This window comes from Neovison vison, chromosome 8, assembly GCF_020171115.1.
Source record: "Neovison vison isolate M4711 chromosome 8, ASM_NN_V1, whole genome shotgun sequence".
NCBI classification, from domain to species: Eukaryota; Metazoa; Chordata; class Mammalia; order Carnivora; family Mustelidae; genus Neogale; species Neogale vison.
The window spans coordinates 90,407,243-90,428,538 of record NC_058098.1 but is presented as its reverse complement, the minus strand read 5'-3'; the positions used below and the strand labels follow the sequence as shown (position 1 = coordinate 90,428,538).

The following is a 21,296-nucleotide window of genomic DNA, read 5'->3' as shown; positions in this document are numbered from 1 at the left end:
TATCCATCAAAATTCTCCACCATTTAATGTCTTGGTAGGTCACCTGTGTCTTTTCCATTCATAAAATTCTTCTTTTGTCTTTGAGATTAAAAATGATCACAGGAATGCCTAAGATTTCATCTCTTCTACTTAACTAATTTTGATTGGTACTTGATAAGCCTATTCAGTCTTCATTTTCAGGTTTTTCTTAAATCAGGAAATTTCTATTCACTCTTTGAATGTTTCTTCTAGACTATTCTTTAGCAAATGAAATTATCTGGTGTATTGGATAGCTACTTTTGTCATTCACTATCATCTTCTCTCTCATCACTTTACCCAAGTCATTTCCCTATTCAAATTTGAAGAGTTTCTCAAATAAGCCTTCATCATTTATTTCATTTTCTGCATTGTCAGTGTTGCTCTTTACTGCTTCTAATGTGACTTCATGTCTTTCCTTATTATTTCATACTTCGTTAACTACTCTGGGTTCCTTGTCTTCTCATCCATATTTTATCTATTTTGCAAACTTCTTATTTTATTTAATGTCACTGAAATTATGAAACACATGATGTTAAAACTGACCTCCTCTGCTTAGAAAATTCTTTCATATATATGTTTTTCTTCCACCTTGGGAGTTTTGTTTCATCCCTTCTTTAAGTTGCTGAAATGTTATAAGCCCTGTTGTCATCCTTGAATGTGGGAAGGTGTAACTGGGTCTGGTATTTGTTTCCCAAATAGTTTTTGGTGGGTTTTTTGTTTGTTTGTTTTCTCATCTCATAAACTTCTCTAAGAACTCAATCAGGGAGAAAAGAGTTGGTTTTAATGGCTAAAGTAAGCTTATGTTATTGTTCCATCACTGAGAGGAGAGAAGGGAATGAAATAGACCCTCATCATCTCCCACAGATAATATCATCCTTGCTAGGTGAGTGTGTGTGTGTGTGTGTGTGTGTGTGTGTTTTGGACATGGCTGGATGCATTCCATCTTGCCATTTGTAGGGGTTTTTGGCCTGGTCTCTACTTCAGGTTCCTATTTTGTTGTACCTGACATCTTTCCTGATCCCTACTGTATCCACAGAATCAAAGACAGAATCTGCCTTTTCCCTGGAGGCCCAGCATCTATGGGGAGGACTCAGCAAAGCTGGACAGAACTATTGTCATGAAGATGCCCAGTGTTCATGAGCTCTCTTTTGGGGTTTCTGATTATCCAGTGCAGCTGCTTCTGCACAATGCAGAAGGGCTCCAAGGAGATGGTTCTCATCCCTCGTATGTCCCACTCCACTTCAAACTTACTTCCAGATTGGGACTGTTCTTGGGGCTCCTTCCAAATCTTCTACATGCTTTCTACAACTTGGCAACAGTGTTGAAAGTAGATCCTGGCTGACCTTCAAATTCAGTCCATCTGTTTTGTTTCTAGTGGAATTTCTTACAAGTGTGCTACACGTCAATGTCAATGGCCTTTGTCTTTGGACCTGATGCAGGTTTCCCCCAGATGCCTTCTTAAGATTTTCTCTTTCGGGGGAGGGTGGAGCAATTGTAGATGATAGTGGGGATAGTGGGTGAAGGAGAAGCTGTGTATGTTCAGTTTCCTTTTCAGAAGTCATAAACAGGGCATTTGGGTGGCTCAGTGGCTTAAGCCTCTGCCTTTGGCTCAGGCCATGATTTCAAGGTGCTGGGATCGAGTCCCACATTGGGCTCTCTGCTCAGCGGGGAGCCTGCTTCCTTCTCTCTCTCTCTGTCTGCCTCTATGCCTACTTGTAATCGCTCTCTTTCTCTGTGTCAAATAAATAAATAAATAAATAAAATCTTTAAAAAATCATAAACAAACTTTTTTTCTTAGTTCCCACTAAGATCCTCAGTTCATTAAATTTTAGTTTCAACATTTATGAGGCCCTGACAGTGCACTTCCAAAAGTCACCAATGCGTTTATTTCTGCTGAAGCATATGGCCCTTCTCAGTTCTCTTCTTGATGGATGTATTTATAATATGCATAAATATGACACATAATAATTATTGTTTCCACAAACTGATTTTTGAATGCCTAGTGGGTCCTTTTGCTTCTATAAGACTAATAATTCCAACACTTGGTATTTCTTAAGTAGTTACTAAGCAGCGGGAATTGTGCTGAGCACTGTACATGCTTCACCGTTTAGTGATAGTAGCTAGCCCTTCATGAGCTCTTTCTAAGGGCTCAGAGGTTTCTGTTCTGGGCACAACCACCCATGTGGTAATACTGATCTCCTTTTTTTACAAATGAGAAAACTGAGTTTACAAAGAGGTGAAGTAACTTGCTCAAGGACACACAGCTAGTTAAGTGATAGAATTGAAATTTGAACACAGGCGGTCTGGCCCTAGAGTCCACACTTTTAGTCTGAACACTGTTCCCATGAGGAAACCTGTGCTCTTAACACCTATGCAACACTGCCTCCCCATGGAGGGGTCAGGAAATGCACAATTACAACTTAGTGTTAGGTGCTGAGTGAGAAGTACTAGAAAATTTCCACAAATTGTTACAGGAATTTGGGAGTGGGTATAGCAGGAAAAGCTTAAAATTGGGGCACCTGAAGGAAATCAGGAGTGCTGATCGGTTGACTATTTTAATGGAGTAAAGTGTACAAGGGGTTTCAATGGTTTGGCCTTCAATAGTCTCCCCTTTGGTTTCTTTGATATTGTCTTTTTTTTTTTTTTTTAAAGATTTTATTTATTTATTTGACAGAGAGAGATCACAAGTAGGCAGAGAGGCAGGCAGAGAGCGGGGGCAAGCAGGCTCCTTGCGGAGCAGAGAGCCCGATGCGGGGCTCCATCCCAGGACCTTGGGAATCATGACCTGAGCTGAAGGCAGAGGCTTTAACCCACTGAGCCACCCAGGCACCCCTTGATATTGTCTTTTATGACAGTCAGTAATCAAGATGGCCATATAATTTAAAATCCAAACAGACATTTTCAAGAGTAATATAAGAAGCCATTAATAACTGTGCTGGGACAAGAAGCATAAGCAGGTAATGTCCCAGGCCATGCATTTATTGATTAGTGGTTAGATTACAGCTGTCCAATGGCATTTGAATTTCCTTTTTTTATTTTGACTGGCATGTGGTTACACTTACAGGATACTTCACTTTTCTTTTATTTGCTATGTGATTTCCATAAACTTGGTATTTGCATTATCTTGTATGTGAGAAGTGTTGGCAGGATGACTATGATTCTGATCATAATCTTTTGGCACCAAGATCTTGGGAAAGCTCTGTTCCAGGTGGCTCCTACATGTATTTATTCACTGGAGCTGTATACGGTTGAGCATCAGATAAGGCCACTGAATGAGACCCCAGAGGACAAACACTAGGGGTTATTATTCTCCATCTCTTGATAATTGACTGCTATGCTGCTTATCATTCAATATGAGTTGTTACAAGGTTGAGAGAATCGGAAAAAGGAAAGGATTTTGAATGAAGATGTAATGTAGAGAGGTGATTGTTCTCGATTGTCTTTGCACCACAGGGAGCCTACAACTAGACACAGGAGGGGCCAAGTAGCAATGATCATCTCAAAGGATAAGAGGCTATCATCTATGGAGAGATGGAAATGGTGATGAAGAGCATTAGCTATAGAGAAGAAAGTGCATGGGTTAATTTAGGGTACTACATAATACCGTTTTGTCGGAAGTTACAAGGGTGTGGGGTATGGGAGTGTGGTAAGAGACCAAACTAGGGGAATACACAGTGGCCTGAGCAATAAGGCTCTTGAGTACCTTGCTAAGGAGTTCACATTTTATCCTAAAAGAGTTTTGGGGAAGATGTCAAGATTAGATTTGTGGTCTAAAAAGATCAATTTGGTGCCACTGTCAAGAAGGCAAGGTAGGGGGAAGGGTAAAGGAAGTAGGTAAGGAGACCAATTTAGGGACTGTTTCAGTGAACTGGTTGAGAAATGGGAAGGGCCTGAGCTAAGGCACTGACAAGGTAGAGAATGGGGTCATGTGGGAAGATCACCGGAGAGACATCGGGACAAGTGTTGCCTAGCCTTGCAGTATGAGAAAGAGGATGACTCCCAGGTCTTTGGTCTAAGTGGCTGGGTTTATGGTGACGTCAGTCGCTAAGACTAGAAATAGAAAGGAAGATGGTATGAGGGGAGAAACAACGGATCATCCTTCCACTGAAATTCTCTCTCCTTGCCTCAGTGGTACAATGCTTTGCTGGTTCTCTGCTGACTTTTCTGGCAATTTCTCTGCACTGTTTAGTGGAGTTTCTTTGGCAAAGACATTCCTGTTAGTAATTCTTCTAAGCCTGGACCCTGGCCATCTTTGTTATTAAACTCCACTTCTTCTTGACATTTAAAAAAAATCCTGGTATTATCATGATATTATCTCAATATTATTTATTATTCATATCCACATTTTTGACTACTACCCTTGGGCTAACACCACTCAAGTCTTTATTCTTGGTCCCAGTGTATAAATCCAGCTGCCTACTCAGCATCTCCACCCAAATGTCCTACGTGTTCAGACTTAACTCGTCCACACCAAGCCCTCTTTCCTTCTGAAATCTATTCCTTACCTCTCAAGGCTTTCTCTCCCACATCCCATGCAAGCTCCTCACTACAAAAGAGCTCTCAATTCCATTAATTCTTTTCTTCATTCCTACTACAAGAAAAAGTGAGATATAGATAAAACACCCATATAAGCTTGCTATTTTTTTCTGCAGAAAACTTTAATCTTATAACCTATTGCTGATATGACAAAAATCCACTCTTGCCAGATTCTTTCCCTGTCACTTTCCCAGCCATGCTGACATCACAGGGAATGTGGGTCACTTTGCATTTCTGTACATCACCCCTTTGCTAGAAATGTCTTTTTTTTTTTCCCACTTGGTCACTTCACAAAATCCTGCTCTATGTTCAAGTTCCAGATCCAAAGCTACTTCCTATATGAAGCCTCCTAAGGTTCTCTCATCTCAACCAAAATTAATTATTCCACATACTCTGTTTCCCCAGCTTTTTGTCTCTTCTACTAAACTGTGAAATCTTTGAAATCCAGGGACTTCTTGGGCATTTTGTAATTCCAGAAATTCAGCATAGTTTGAAAATTCTGCATTGAATTTTTGTTTTCCTGCCCTTAACCAGGCAGTTCTGCTTGGAATCTACAGAGGTGTCTTTTGTTAGATGACCACTTTCTCCAGGAGTAATTACCACCACCACCAGGACTACCACCAGCATCATCACTATAACCATCTCTCATCTGGGTACTCACATACCAAATACTTCATGAAAGGCTTTAATCTAATATGTTTACAACACTTCTGAGAGGCAAAAATGTTAATACCTATCTTACTGATAAGAAGACTGAGGTTCAGATGGGCTAAGTAATTTTCACCAAGGTCACAAAGCTTGGTGAAAAGGCTGAGCTGGTGTTTAAAGCCAGAGATGTCTGATTCCGAAGTTGGTTCTCTTAACCCTTGTGCTTGAACCTTGGTTTGTTCCATTAGGCCCTGGGGCCACATTTTATGTGGCCTTAACAGACCTTCATGAGATCTTGAAAGAAAGGGAACAAAGGACTGTCCTAGCAGGTACCAGGGTTTTGATATATATGCACATATGTTAGAGCCCCCTAACGCTAGAGGGCAGTGCATGGCCCCGCTGCCCTCTGCTCTGTCTTCTCCATGTCAGGTTGGGCTTTCCTACCACGGCCTTAAAATAAGGACTCTAGTTGGTACCCAGTTCTGAGGTGCCTGCTGCCTCAGCTACATCCTCACCATAGGGGGGGTAAGGCCATCATTATGGGGCAGCTTTCCTTGTCTTCCTGTTCAATCTTACCACTTATTGTGAGAGGGAAAGACCCACATCAGAATCACCTGGGAAGCTTTTCCAAAATAGACGTGCTTGTCCTGGCCTCCTCAGATTCTGATCTGGCCCTTGGTTGAGAACTAATGGTTGAACCCATTCATTCCTAAGGTTTACAATTTCCACTGGTCCTTATCACTGAAACCTTCTCATTTCTTCCAGACAAAATGCTCAGATACAGTCCAGGGGTGCCGGGAATCAACATCATCGCCATGCCTCACTCCTCCCTGTCATCTTTCAATCAGGGGTTCTAACCTGGGTGGCACTATCTCATAGAAGGCATTCAGAAGTAAATGTGGAGACTTTTACTCATTGGTTATCACAATGACCAGAGAGGCTAATGGCATTTCCAAAGCAAGGATCAAAAATGCTAAGCAACCTGCTGCGTCCCACAATGAGAAAACTTCACGCCAATAATGCCAAGAGCACCCTCACTGAGAAACACATTTGGTGTTTGATTCAAGCTTCGAATCAGCCCCCTCAATACTCGGGCATCCTCCTGGCTCAGGTCCTGCAGTGTTCTGGGGGCTGATCTCCCTTGCCCGCCTCTTACATTCCCTCATATTCCATAAATTATGGAAAAAGAGATTCTTAGTTTTCAGATATTCACGTAATACGAAGGTGGCAGGATAGCTTGTCTAACCTCCATTTCTGCTTTCTATTTAATCTCAATTTAGTTCCTTGCCCACGAAGATATGGGAGGAATGAGGAGGGAGGAAAAGAGCAGAAGCCAGCACTGCCTCATGGAAGGACTTGAACTACCATGTCTGACAGTAAGCCCAGGTTGATGAATAAATACAAGATCTAGCTCAAAACCAACCCTTTCCCATCAGTCTCAAGTATCTTTGCTCTTTCCCAATGACTATTCCTTTCTCACTTACTCAGGCCAAAGCAGTGTATAATTTTAGGAGAGTTTTTTTTAATGCCCACCCATATCTGGCTTTCCTCTCCTTTTAGATCCCTGGGAAGATGAAAATTTTCACCCTCTTTCTATAGGGTGAGGCTGAGTAACTAGTTCTGACCAAGGGATTTTCAGTGGAAGGATGCGTATCAATTCCTACAGGAGCATTTCATCGCCAGTGAGAGGCCCTCTGGCATTTTCTTCCCTTGAAGCTGTGATGGTGGAAGCTGGTGTTAAGAAGGCATCTCATCAGCTTGGCTTCCAGAACAACTACCATGAGCAGAACCCCATGCTGACACCCATCAGACATGCAGTGTAGGCAGAGATTATAAACCAAGGTTTAGACCTTTGGTGTTTTTAGTCACTGAGATTGGGGGGATTGTTTGTTACCAAAGCATAACTTAACCTATCCTGATTGATTCAATGTTCTTTTGCATGTTTAGATATTTTTCATCTTTGTGCGTAGATCGTGAGTCAGAGTGGCTTGGGTTTGAGGCTGAGTTTCACCACTTAGAGTGACCTTGGCTGATCTTTCTAAACCTCAGTTTCCTCATGTGTCCATGACTGTACTAACCTTCTGTGGTTGTAAAGATTAAATGGGGTAATAGAGGCAAAGCATTTAACCACAGTGCCTAGCAGGTGACAAGAGATCAGTAAATATTACTTATTATTCTTCCTTATTGTTGATCTAAAATTGACTTTACTTGTCCTCCAGGAACCTGTAGCTTTGGCTGCCTTGAGTCCTTCTAATGTCTTTCTACCTAAAAAGCAAATAGTCTGGCACTGCTTCTTGCTTCTTTCATATTCCTTGCAGCTCCCAGAACACAACACTGCTTGCAATCAACACTGTGTTATCCATATCTTTAACTAAGTACACACTTGTGATTGGAATTGAGAAAGTATTTATGCCAAATAAATGAAAGAATCAGCCAAACTAAAGAAACCTAATTGCTTTTTTTCAGTATAAAACTGGCATGTCTGGGAAACATGTCAAGACATAACCAAATATCCACTGTGTCTTTTGTTGCTGAGTGATCTCTGAGAAAGGCAAAATCCAGTCTCTTGGCCACACATCAAAAATAGACACACATTCTAAATTAGCAGAAAGAAAATCCCATTTGCATTTATGTGACAGCCAAGTCTTGCTAAAGGGTGCCAGAGTTTGTTTCTGGACCTCTGGGAGCCCTTTAGCACTTGAAGATAATTACAGGTTATCTTAGGACAGGAGCCTTCCTCCAACACTCCTGGATTCTATTCTCAGCTTGATACTGAGTTTTACCAGGTCTCCATAGCTAGGGAAACGAGAGGTAATTACTTGGCTGACCCAGAGAGAAGTACAAAACAAAACACTTATGCCTTATTTATTTTTATTTTTCACCCACATGCCAAACCTTCCAATTTGTAGGGAGTTCCACCAATTATTACCTAGTCTAGTAAGTCCTCTCCAAACCTGGAACCTATCTGGAGAAACATTTAAAACCAACCATAAAATCCATTTCAATACAGAGAAAGAAAGGAAGGAGGAAAGAAAAGGAAAGGGAAGGGAAGAAAAGAAAAAAAAAGAAAGGAAGGAAGGAAGGAAAGAAGGAAGAAGGAAGGAAAGAGAAAGAGAGATTCCTGGCCCCTGACATTTTTTTTTTTAATGATGCCTTTTAGAATTATCATAGTAGCATTTTCAAGATCTCTTGTAATGGACCCCTTGTTTCCTTATTCAGAGCTAATTTTGCAATTTCATTTCTCGAAGCCTCTTCCTAAGTATTCCTGAAAACAAGCTACCTCTCTTTCAACCCATCTGCCCATCAAATTTCCTTTTTCCATTGGATTCAATCTGAACAAATTAACAATTTATTGGACCTTGAAGCGCATCTCCTCAGATGTCCTGAATGCACCTTAGAGTTGTAGCCACCAGTTAACCCCCCAGATGGCTGAAGCATCTCTGTGGGCTGCAGGGGGTTGGAGTCCCTGAAACTTTCAATCAACCAAAGCTGACCTGACAGCAGAGCAGTAGCTCCTCAGTTAAGTACTGTTGACTGCCTTATGTACCATGTATCATTTACTGAAACCCTGATGCAGGGATTTTTAATTCCTGGAATCCACCCAGTTCCTCCAGTTGGACTGCCATATGCTTCTCATTATAACCCAGCTACACAGAGCAGTAACGAGTGGGAAGGGCAGGGCTGGGGGTCAGGAGCAGACATTGTCCTTGGGCAGGTCACTTAATCCACAGGGCTGAACAGAGGGTTAAGGGTAAACTCATCTGTAAACTAGGGACAGCAGTCCCTGCCTTAGCTACCAAGCAAGCATGTCTTCGGGGCACTTGTGAGAATGCCTAAGTGTGGGGAGACTTCGGTTCTGTTCTAAAGGTTTCTTTTTCTAAGTCAGTAGTTGGGAATCCAGAGGTATTTTCTCAGGAAAATGATACCATACCCGGTGGTGAAGTTCACAGGCTAATGCTACAAACATCTGTCTAATGACCATGGCCCTGGAGAGGTCCACAGAGCAGTGGTCCTACAGATCATCCCCACTCGGGGATCATCTGGTTGTGGTGCTAAGGGTGGAATTCTGGGTAAGTGCCAAGATGGGGTCCTCTTGCTTGGGGAGGAGAGAAAGAAAACGGCTGGACAGCAAAGAAGTAGCAAAGGGAGGAGTTCGGGGGCTCTAATGGGAAAGGGACCAACGCTGGGCCTTATATTTACAAATATAAGTATATTTTGGGTGGCAGGCTGTGGCTTTGGAAAGTCCTGTCAAAAAAGCTATTCGGTGCTTACTGGCCCTTCCAGCCCACCATCTCCTCTACTCCTTCTGCTATTGACGCCATCTGTTTTTGAAGTCTTTAGGGCACACATGAACACAGCCAGCCCTTCCCCAAGACTCAGGATGGAGAAACCACTTTTTCCAATGATGTAACTAATCGTTCCCTATAAAATCGATCAATATATGATACATAAATGTATAATGTCATGACAGAGCAGCCCTGGGAGAAAGGAAAGGTACCTTTACTTCCGTAGGTCAGTCAACAGGGCACATTAATCTTAGAGGGCCCGTGGAAGACTTCAAGGAGCCTAGCTGCTCTTTGCCCGTTTTTTCTCTGCATAGGGCCTTCCAAATCTGAGTTTTCAAATCCCTGATTGAATTCCCAGCAATCTACTTTTCCTGACTGTAACCAGAAAAGCATGTTTAAATGAACATGGAATTCCATCAGTATAAAGCCTTGTGAAGCCCAGTCCACCAGCCCCATCACCAAAGCCGCTAATAATGCCCTATTGTGTTACTGTGGTAGCCTAGGTTATCATTATGAAGTCTTGCTCCTGGTTGAGAAAACATGACGTTCCATTAAATGTATAATCTGGGTTCTCTCCAGGCCAGAGATACATCCTGCTAAAACCTGAAATGAGCTGAGTTTTAGTGTCATGGAAAAGAAGAGAACCATTCACCAAGAAAAAGGGAGTTGAGGCTGGGGAAAAGAAAGGTGCCTTGGGATCCCTTAGGTTCAGCCTGTAGACAGTGTCTAGCCAGCCAAAGTATCTTAGATGCCCAAGGAAAGAGTGAGTCAGCATTCTTTTCCCTTCCACTCTGCTGTGGTTGGGTGCTGGACAGCATGGTCTGAGAAGGTTCTTTCTAGGATAGAAGACCATATCTTGAGGGACCACCAGAGGCCTCTTTGCAATCACTACATTCTGGCCCATCTCCCGGTTCCGACAATACCATACATTAGCCTGGATTGAGATTGCAAGCTGAAAGTGTGTGCACATCAAATACTAGCAATTTTTTCATTCAGCACGAAAATACCTCTCTCTTCAAGCCCTAGGACAACTAAAAGAAGTCAGAGGAGTCCACCTGAATATAAAGGTAGGTGCCTGCAAAGGGGCCCCGTCATTTCTTTCCAGGAGCACGTTTGGGTCCCCAGTGCACTGCAGGGTGTCCTATGATGCATTTAGAAATGGACTCCAGGATCAGATATAAAAGAAGCAGCAGCCTCTGTAATCTTATGCTTGGAGCTCAGCACGCTGCTTAGAGACCACACACTTGAAACAATTTTTCAAAAACTCAAAGTAACTTATTTTTGTTGAATATAAACGTAACAGATGTTCATTATAGAGAACTTGGAAAGTTCAGAAAAACACACACACAAAAATTTAAATATCTTCTAGACAGAAGTACAATCACAGATTAGGTAAATCAAGAAACACACTTGTGTATTTAGCTTTTTTACAAAGGTAGCACCACAATGTACACAATATCGGTGCTTGTAGTTTTCACCTAAGGGTACACTCTGAGCACATCCAATAGGCATATTCAGTCATTGGCTATACCATGCCTCACTTAATTCACTATGATTATACATCTAGGTCATTTTCAGCTTTATTATTACAAACAGCATTGCCAGGAACATACATGGAGTCACTTGTTGAGACCATCTTGGATTTTTCCTTTAGGACATAGAATTGCTAGATGGAAAAGTAGAACCCCATTTTTTTTTTAAAAGCATTTGACACATGTTGCCAAATTACCTTCTTATCTGCACTACCCAGTACAGTAGCCAAATGGGGCTGTTTCAATTAAAATTAATTGAAAATAAACAAAATAAGAAGTTCACTTCCTTATTCACACTAGTCAACATTTCAAGGCTCCATAGCTACTTATGGCTAGTAGATACCAGCTGGCCAAAGCAGGTACAGAACACTTCCATCATCACAGAAAATTCCACTGGACATCACCAGTTTAGAAAGACTATACAAATTCCTATTCTCCTTAGTAAGATATGAAAGTGCTTACCTCCCACAAGTTGGCCAATATGGAATATTATAATTAAAAAAAAAAAAAAACCTTTGCCAACTTAATAAAAACTACATCTTGTTTGATTTTTTTTCATTTTTTTTTTTGATTACTAGTGAAGTTGAAATTTTTTGTTTGTTTACTGTTTTCTACTGGACTCATCTTTCTTAAAACTTTTTCTTTTTTATATATTCAGGTCAATCTTTGAGGAGTAATGGATGTTATAAAAGTTCTTGTAACTTTTTATAATCTTTTATCTCTGACATTTTTTCACTTACGGAAATGGAAAACTTGAATATATGTAAATATTTTCATAGTTTTCTTTATTGCTTCTGTCCTATTTTAAAAGCTCTAAACCTAAGATTATAGTAATAGTCATTTAAATTTTCTTCTTGTTGTTTTATCCTTTCACTGTAAACATTTAAATTTTCGGGCCTTCTGGAATTTTTTTCTTTTCCTATGTTACCAACCATTTGTTTAAGAATCTTTTTTTTTTTTCCCCCAAGTACCCAGCATGGAGACCCTGAGAGGAAGACCTGGGCTGAGATCCAGAGTTGGACCCTTAACTGATTGAGCCACTCAGGCACCCCAAGAATCATATTTTAAAATAACAAGTTAATTCCCCACCGACTTGAACTCCCACTAAATGCTCTCACGACCCTGGATTTCTTTCTAGATTTTCTACCCTGTCTACCTGTTCTTTGGCTTTTACCATCCTATGTGTCATAATTTGCCTTATGACACATTTTAATATTTACAGGTATGCCTTCATTATCTTTCTCTAAAAATATTTTACCTCTTTTTACCAGGTTTCTGTTCTCTAGGATAAACTTAGAATCATTTTGTTAAATTCCTCTTACCACCAAAATAAATGCTTTCAGAACTTTGATTTAAAAGTTCAATTCAATTCAAATTTATCTGGGGAGAATCTGATTATCTCTACAGTATAGAGTCACTCCATTCAGGGACTTGGTTCTGCCCATTTTTTTTTTTTTAAGTCTTCCTGTATGTCCTGCCCAACTGGCTTTTGGGGGGTGGGGGAGGTAGTAGGTGATGGGCACTTCTAACTGTTCTCAGACACAGTCTCTGAATCTGTGAGCTGCTGCTCCCAGCCACTAGAAGTAACAAAAGAAATTCCATTTCTTAGTATTGGAGTATATTTTCGGTATCCACCTTCTCATAAAAATCTCTAAGAAAGAGATCTCACTTTTCATCCAAAGAATCTGGAGTTCAAAACAGCCCTTACGGAAAAATCAAACTCCAGGGGCAACTGCAAAGCACATTTGGTGTCTCACTGGCCAGCTTATTTTGCAGACCTTTTTCCAACTCCCAAATACTTTCCAGTCTGTGAAATTCATCTCCCCACCACTGTTACAGCAAGCGCCTCTCCTGGCACCAGAGAGCTCACATAGTTTTCATGAGCGTGGAGCTTCTCTGGGGGGCTTTTTACTGTTGAAGCTGGGTTTTAGTAGATAGCATAATGCTTCCTTGAATGACTGTGGCTTGGCAAATCTAAGGGGATTTGGGAAGTGTTTAACTGGTCAGAGTGCAGCTCTCCCTTGAGCACAGACCTGAAGCCTAAAGCTATCCCTTTTGGTAAGGAAACCAGGGCTCCTGCACCTCCCTGGTAGCCCACCAGTGGAATTGCCAAGAACTTGAATCCGTCTCAATCAGAGGTCCCAAGGCTAGGAGGGACCGGCGGGAATTTATCCACAAGGAGCTTTTGGCAACCTCTGGCAACAATTTCCGTAGTCGCCAATGCAAGACTGGGGTTGGGGGGGGGGGGGTGTCTGCGGGGTGGAGGTGGAGGGAGCATGGAGCGGGCTTACTTGGGGTGAGGCCAGAGACACTGCTGAACACCCTGCAGTGCACATGATGGTTCCACAACAAAGAATTCCTCAGCCTAAAACCCAGTAGTGTCCAGGGTTGAGAAATCCGCCTTCTTTTTTCCCGAATTGCCCAGTCAGCGAGCAGTGTATTATCAGGAACAAAGGCAATGCCTTAGGCACGGCAGCATGTGTTTTTTGTTGTTGTTGATTTTGTTTAAAGACACCACGGACTTTTCAAAGCCCACTCCCGCGCAGCCTGGAAGTTCTACCTCTCCAAAGCACGCCCTTCTCACCAGGTTTCTAAAGCAATGGGAAGGATTCACAGAAACCTGTTAGGTCAGTAGCATCCTCACACTCCCTTACATGCTCCTCGGGCACAGAAAGCCAGGCGGAAAGTAGTTTTTTTTCCACCCCTCAACCAGCAGCGACGCCCCTGTGGGCTCGGGCAGCAAAGGATGGGGAGGCGCGCTCCGCGACCGAGGCGCAGTGCGGGGCTGCTTGGGCTCCCCCGAAGCGTCCCAAAGCGATGCTGCCAACAAGCCCAGCCCGGCAAAGAGCATCACCCGCTGAGCCCAGGATGCAACAACTCGAGACACTTACTTGTCCAAAATGAAGTACAGGTCAAATCCCCCGTAGCAGGCTGGACCCCCTTCCTCCCTGCGTCCCCCTTGCCCGGCGCAGATGAGCACAAAAGTGGCCAAGGAGAGACACTTGAAGCCAATGCCGAGGGCTTTCTGCTCCACGGTGGCCATGACCTGCAGCCCAGGGAGAGGGTTGGGTCCTCTGCTTCCCGCGCGCCTCGAACTCGCCACGACCCTCAGAGACGCGCCATCCGAGGGGCCCTGCTCGCGGGCCCTTTATTCCCCCTCGCGCTCCTGGAACTCCCCGGAAGCAATTGTCTGGAGGAGTTCAAGGTTTTCCTTCTGGTTTCCGCTTCGATTCTGTTTCTAGGTTTCAGGTTTCAAGAATCCCAATACTGTACTCCGCTTTTTTAAAGGGGCTGCTCCTGGTTCGGGCGGCGGACCCCTCCGGAGGCGCCGCCGACGTCTCGCAGCTGAAGCAGCTCCGTCCTGACGCTTCTTTGTCCCAGCTTTTAAATAGTCTGGGGTGGGTTTTCAAATTGTTCTCGGTTGGGAGAGTGCTTTGCCTTTTCTCCCTCCTCTCGCCCCCCTCCCCCGGCTCAGTTTTTTGGCTGGGGTGGGGGAAGAAAGTTCAAAGGGTGCCACCTTGTGGCCGACGATGGCCAAAGCGCCCTTTGGCGTTTGAGCGAGTGCGGCTGTGCGTGCTTCGTCTTTTTTTCTCACGCGCCTTCCTTTTCTTTCTCTATTATTTCTTCCCCAAATTCCTACTTCTCGCTCATTCTCTAACCTTTTCATCCCTGCCTCTCCTTTCCTATCCTGCACCTGCTGATAAGGTCGCTATAAACATTGATGAAAAATTACTTCCTCCAAGCACCTTGGCTCTGACCCTGGGGCTGGGACCTTCCCAAAACTGCCTTTGTGCAAGGAAGTAGAGAAGAACAGAGACTTTGGAATCTGACTCATCCCAGTGACCTTACTGTACTATTAGTACAGATCAAAAAAGAGTCTCTTGGGGTCCAGTCCTGTGGCTTGGCATAAACAGTCCCAAAGAAAAGGTTGCTCCCGGCATGGAACCGAGGGGCGTTCTAGATGGACTCCATCTCCAGATTCTAGAGATTCTGTGAGTTCTTCTTTCCAGCCTGTGAACTTTGACTTTTTTCAACCCTATATTTGATTTAGGACTGAGGGAGTAAACAGCTTACAAGAGTATGGACCTTCCAAATCATTTGGGACTAGGAGGGGAGTCCTGTCTGTGCTAGCTTCTGTGATGTGAGGGGTCCTCTTTAGAGTGGATCCAGGTAGGACTCGGTTTTAGCTTCATAGATCTTCCACCTGGGGAGTCTTCAGCCCTTCAGCCTTATTCTTCCAGACATACATCTTCCCCTCATTTGTAATCCTCTAAGAATCTTAGTCTACAGTGTGACTACCCATGGTCGTTTCCCCCCACCAGCTGTACTGAGGAATGCTAATGTCTTGGAATGCTTCACTAAACAATCATTTTGTTGTCAAATAAGTTTGGGGGACTCCTAAGGCACTGCAGCAGCCTGCCTCCAAAAGGATCCTCAATGTTCCTTCTCTCCTGGTGTTAACACCCCCCCCCCCGGCCACACACACACACACACACACACACTGACTAAGACTGATTTGTGAACAGTGGATGAAGTGTGGCAGAAATGATGATGTGTGACTTCTGAGGCAAGGTCATAGAAGATATTGTGGTTTCCTTTTGGCACACTTGGGTAACTTGCTCTGGGGAACCCACTGCCCTGTCAAAAGGTCACTTAAGGAGCTGTATGGAGACATCCATGTGGCAAGAAACTGAGATGCCCTGCTGATAGTCAGCCATGTGAGTGACTCACTCACCTTGAAAGTGGACCCTCAGCCCCAGCCAAGCTGGCAGATGACTGTAGCCGCCGTCAACATCTTGATACAGTCCTGTAAGAGACACTAACCCAGGAACACTCAGCTAAGCCAATCCCAGATTCCTGACCCACAGAAATTTACGAGATAATTATTGTTCATTAGTGTTTTAAGTCTCTAATATGGGAGGTAACTTGTGACACAATAATAGATAACCAGAAAATGTCTATTATCACATTAAAGCTTTGAGAATTCCTTTTAAAAATGTTTAACTGTATTTTCCAGACTTACTTGACCCTGAATCTCTTCCTTTCAGACAACAACTATTGACACCTAAACTTTGGGAATTACTGCTCTCAGGAAAAATAATTGGGAGGAGGCTAAAATCCCCCATAGCAGGCTGGACCCCCTTCCTCCCTGCGTTCCCCTTGCCCGGCGCAAATGAGCACGAAAGTGGCCAAGGAGAAACTAACTTGAAAATCAATTTAATCCAGTACCTCCCTTGAAATCCTGTTAACAGCCACCCAAATGCATAAACTAAACTTGTCAAACACAGCTACAACCTAACTCTGATCAATTCAGAGCCCTGAAAAGAAATGAGCTAATTTCATATATTAGTTACTGTCAGCCCAGAGACAGATCCCCTTTTAATCTGGTTCAACATGCAATTCAGCTAAACCTGCAAACCATCATAATCCTTCCTAAATTACACCCAAGCCCAGCATGAAGTTTAAACACCAGTCCACTTTCAGCCCAATCCAGCTAGAGTCTAGCCAAAACTCAAAGCCTAATACAGCAAGCACGGCAAGGAAGACACATTCCTACAAGGTCTCAACCAAGAAAATAATCCAGAATTCACACCAGCATATCTTGAAAAGAATCTGTCCCAGAACCTCGTAAGGGCTCAATACCTTGCTGAACAAAACCTTCATTTCATCTAGATCAGAGACCAGGCCAGTCCAACCCAGAATCCAGAAGAGGGATAAAATGGACCAGTATAGTCCAGGGTCTTGACAAGACCAGAGCTTGCAAACACCCAAAGGAAGACTACATTAGACAACTTAGGGCCAGCAAAAAACTAAACACAAGACCAATTAGAGCAAGCCCTTTTCTGCCCACTTCTGTGCAACCTTGGCATATTTTAGCATATTCAAGACCAGGGTCTTATTCAGAGACCCGGACCAATTTATAATTGAGGATATCAGACAAAATCTACCTAAGCTTGTCAAGCCCATAACTCCTTTGACAGTTTTACTACATGTCCAAGTCCCAAGCCAGAGAACCTGTAGTTCTCAAAGTATGTGAACATGTATATGGGTAAGAATATTTGGAAGGGGTACCATGAAGATGAGGGCAAAGAGGCTTACTTACCCTATTAATAGCCAATGGAGCTTTTCATATATATCTGTAGAATATCAGAAATAGATGTGGGGGCTTCAAGGACACATAGAGTTTCACAGACATACACAGTCTTATGGTGGGCAATTTCTTTTCCCTCTTGCCTCACACACTCATCCTTGATTAGATTTATTGTAGAATTAATGGTAATTCCCCTAAACTGTTTTGAGTATTAGGATAGGACACTAATAAATAGTGTAATGGCACACCAGGCTATTTGGGGCAAAGCAAGCTCTGCCATTCTAACTGGGTTACATGACTAGTCCATAACACAGCTTCCCATCTGCAAAACGGGTTTACAAAGATTACCTACTTCATTGAACTGCTTGGTTTCAGTGAGATAATGTATGTCATGGGCAGCCCTCAGAAGACACACAATAAATGTTGGCTTTTATTGTTATTGTGGGATTCTGGAGAATTGCATGTGAATTTCTTGCAGAGATAAGAAGAATAAATTTCGAAGAACCACTTTCAGGGTGTTTGATTTTTCTACCACCAGTGAAACAAAGCTGATTCTGTGCCACAGGCATTCCTACTATGAACTCTAAGAAATGCAAAGGTGAAGATTCTAACTTATCCAGGAGCTACTGGGATTTGAAGATTTCCTAGGATACAAGTAGAAAACAAACAGAAAACATACTTTGGAACTATCAAAAATCTATTGGCAGCAATACTGTTTCTGCTAGCCAAGAATGCTAGATAGCTAAACTCTACAGAAATGTCTGAGAAAATGGTTATAATCAGTGGTGCTTTTTTCTGAGCTTGGTTTTTAGATCTAATGTTATAATAATTGAAGGTTCTTTCTGATACTGTTTTTTTTTTCTTTTTAAGATCTAACAATCCCTAGGAAAGAACCTTCATTTTTTTCTCCTTATTAACTCATTCATTCATTCAAAAATAGTTTTTGGACATCTACTATAAGGCAGTCCCTATGCCTACACTGAAGATTCAAAGATGAATAAAACATGGATTTTGCATAATTTACTTGGGAGACACAAATATATAAGTAGGTATTGATACAGTAGTTTGGTTAACCTTTTAGAGGAAACTCAACATGTCCTTCTACTTCACCATACCAATTCTAAGGAGAACCAGTTCTAACACAATGGAATCTTTGGAGATGTACTTTCAAACTACAACTCTTTGTGTTGTCCCAGGATGTGAAAGAGTTAAGACATGACAAATGTTTCTTCCTACTGGTAATGAGATACTCCTTCCTTAAGTAGATCCAAAAGTGATCAGGAAGGATCCCAGGGCAAAGAGACCAACGTCTTGAGCTACTTAAGGAATACTCAGGATCCTTGTCCCTATTCTTGATCCATCACAGATCACCAGAAGGGCTTGCAGGCAGAGCTATAACTAGTAACTATGTATGTAATCATGAGTTTGCCTCTGAGCATTGATGCCTTAAGGAATAAGGAGTTACCTGGGTTAGCTTTCTGGCTGGGTTAGCTTTCTGGCATAGGTTTTCAGGCCCAATTGGATGTGTGTCCAAGATAGATGTTTAAGAAGCAGGCTCATCCTAGAACCTCTAACATAAAGACATAAAGACCCTTACTGTGACCAAAGTAACAGTGGAGAAATCCTATGTCATTCGTTGTGAGAGGACCTCTTTGGCCCCTGGGATCAGGACTGATTTCCTGAATCTAGAGAAGACTCCTTTCAAAATAGGTTGAGCTCAAGACATGGATGCTACCCAGGTTTGTTTTCTTTTCAATCATGTTTGTCGTCAAGGATTGAGGACTGACCTGCTCTGAAATCTTAATCATGGTCATAAATTTAGGCACTTAAAATGTGAGTTTAAGCCAAAAAGGATAGTGAAGTCAATCAATAGGCACATAAAATGACTAAGAGCCCCTACAGCATAGATAGAATTATCATCTTCTTTTGAAATGGAGGAAAAATCCAATATAATTCTTATAAATCTAAGAGCTAACAAGGAAGAAATAAAACTCATTCCCAGAATGTTGTCCTCTAGAAATCAGAATTGCTCAGAGGCAGAGGGAAATAAGGTGGCAGATAAGAAAACTTTAAAATTTGGTGTCTCAAAAACAGAAACCGTAAAGTTGAAGCATGGAGGGAGTTCATCACAAACTTAGTAAGTAATGAGCTCAGTTTAAAATGCTGTTCTTAATCATGGGGTTAATCCGGGGACTGTGGGAAAAGAGGGAAAAAAGGAAAGGAAAACATCCAAATCTGGCAAACTCTATGCATATATAGTAACATTTTTGGAATAGCTTTTCCACATTTTGGTAGTTTCCCATAAATAAGGTTCTTCGAGCATAAAAACTAAAACAGCAATAACCATATGTTTTAGTCTTCACCACTGCTGTAGTTCAGATATATCCTGATGGTCCTACTACGTTTCTTTAGTTGGGTTACTTCCACTCTGAGAAAGTTTTCTCAGACTCTCCAAGTTTTTAATATTCCCTCCTTCACTCTTAATTGATGCTGCTGCTTCATATTTAATTGGATAAGTAGAATCTAAAAGACAGTAATATATATTTAATTCTCACATGTGGGAGTGATGCCTATGCTGAAGAGCCTTTGGAGCCAGGAGTGTATAAGTGGAAGTTAAGAGTGTGCTTACACACCACCCTGGGCTAGTGAAGAGAATGATAAGAAATGAGGGTCAACAGCAATTGCACTACTAAACATTTATCTAACGGATACAAATATAGTGATTCGAAGGGGCACATGCTCCCCAATGTTTATAGCAGCGATGTCCACAATAGCCACTCTATGGAAAGAGCTGAGCTGTCCATTGACAGATGAATGGATAAAGAAGACATGGTGTATATCTACAGTGGCATATTATGCATCCATCAAAAAGTGAAATCTTGTCATTTGCAACCATGTAGATGGAACTAGAGGGTATTATGCTAAGTGAAATAAGTCATTCAGAAAAAGGCAAATATCAGATAATTTCACTCATATGTGGAATTTAAGGGAAAAAAACCCAGATGAAAACAGGGGAAGGGAGGGAAAAATAAAACAAGATGAAATCAGAGAGGGAGACAAACCATAAGAGACTCTTAACTATAGGAAACAAACTAAGGGTTGCTGGAAGGGGAGGTGGTTGGGAGGATAGGGTAACTGGGTGATGGGCATTAAGGAGGGCACATTATGTAATGAGCACTGGGTATTACATAGGACTGATGAATCTCTCTATATATATCCTCTCTATATATCCTAGTACTGACGGCTAGGGACCTAATCAATACGGACTTTAGTAAGATGTTAGATCCAGAGTTCAGTTGGTTCTGTTTCTCTGGAGAACCCTGACTAATGCACCAACTCCAGATAAAGACAAATAGAATTCTTAAGATGACAGCAAAGGGACACCCCAGGATGATGGTGGTGCAGATAATTTAGAGTACAGACAATCCAGATAGGAGGAGAACAAAGATCTCCTGAGAGCATACTGCCAAAGGAGAAGAAAGAAATCAATAGCTACCTTGCTGTGATTGACACAGGAGAGTTAAAATCTCACCTCTGAAATAGAAAGTCAGTGGAGAATGTTTGAGACTGATGAATCAAAATAGATTCAGTGTGTGCATATCATTTGGAAACACAGCAATGTAAAATGGTGGAATTAACTAAATTATTGAAAAGGGATGGGAGCTGGGAACCACGGAGTTTGGTGGGGCAAAAAATGGGGACATTGCTATGAAACTTTTAGACAATTTGACTTTTAAATGATGTGCTTTTATTATTTTGAGTAAAAACTAAGAATATTTTTTAAATGAGATGCTTCAGATTTTGCTGAAGTTTCTGCTAAGTCTGTTTCATTCTATTGAACTATTGGCATGATGTAATGTCATGTTTTCTTTAAAAGTAACAATCACATGGACTATCTATACACAGAGATATTTATAAAATAAAGTTGAAAAAACTGAAAAAGCTGAAAAATAGAGCACAGAGCAATTTATAAACATAAAAACAACAAAAAACCATGTATGCACATATATCTCATGGGTATATATTAGAAGCAACATAAAATATTAAAAAACAACATGAAAACCATATGTATATGTACATATCATAGGTATCCATAGTATATATGACTATGTATATGATTTTTCGTGTTGCCTTCAATATTTATAAATTATTGTTTATTTTATATATGTAAAAAAAGTAAGTACA

General features: G+C 41.8%; 1 protein-coding gene across 1 annotated transcript in view; it reads right to left on the bottom strand.

The window, feature by feature from the left end:
- ANTXR1 (ANTXR cell adhesion molecule 1) overlaps positions 1-14,467 on the bottom strand; it is a 227,831-nt gene extending 213,364 nt beyond the window's left edge. The window contains exon 1 of the mRNA XM_044261288.1: positions 13,912-14,467. Coding sequence (XP_044117223.1) covers positions 13,912-14,063 — 152 coding nt within the window. The 5' untranslated portion in view covers positions 14,064-14,467. The remainder of the gene's footprint in view (positions 1-13,911) is intronic.
- Positions 14,468-21,296: the final 6,829 nt, after the last annotated feature.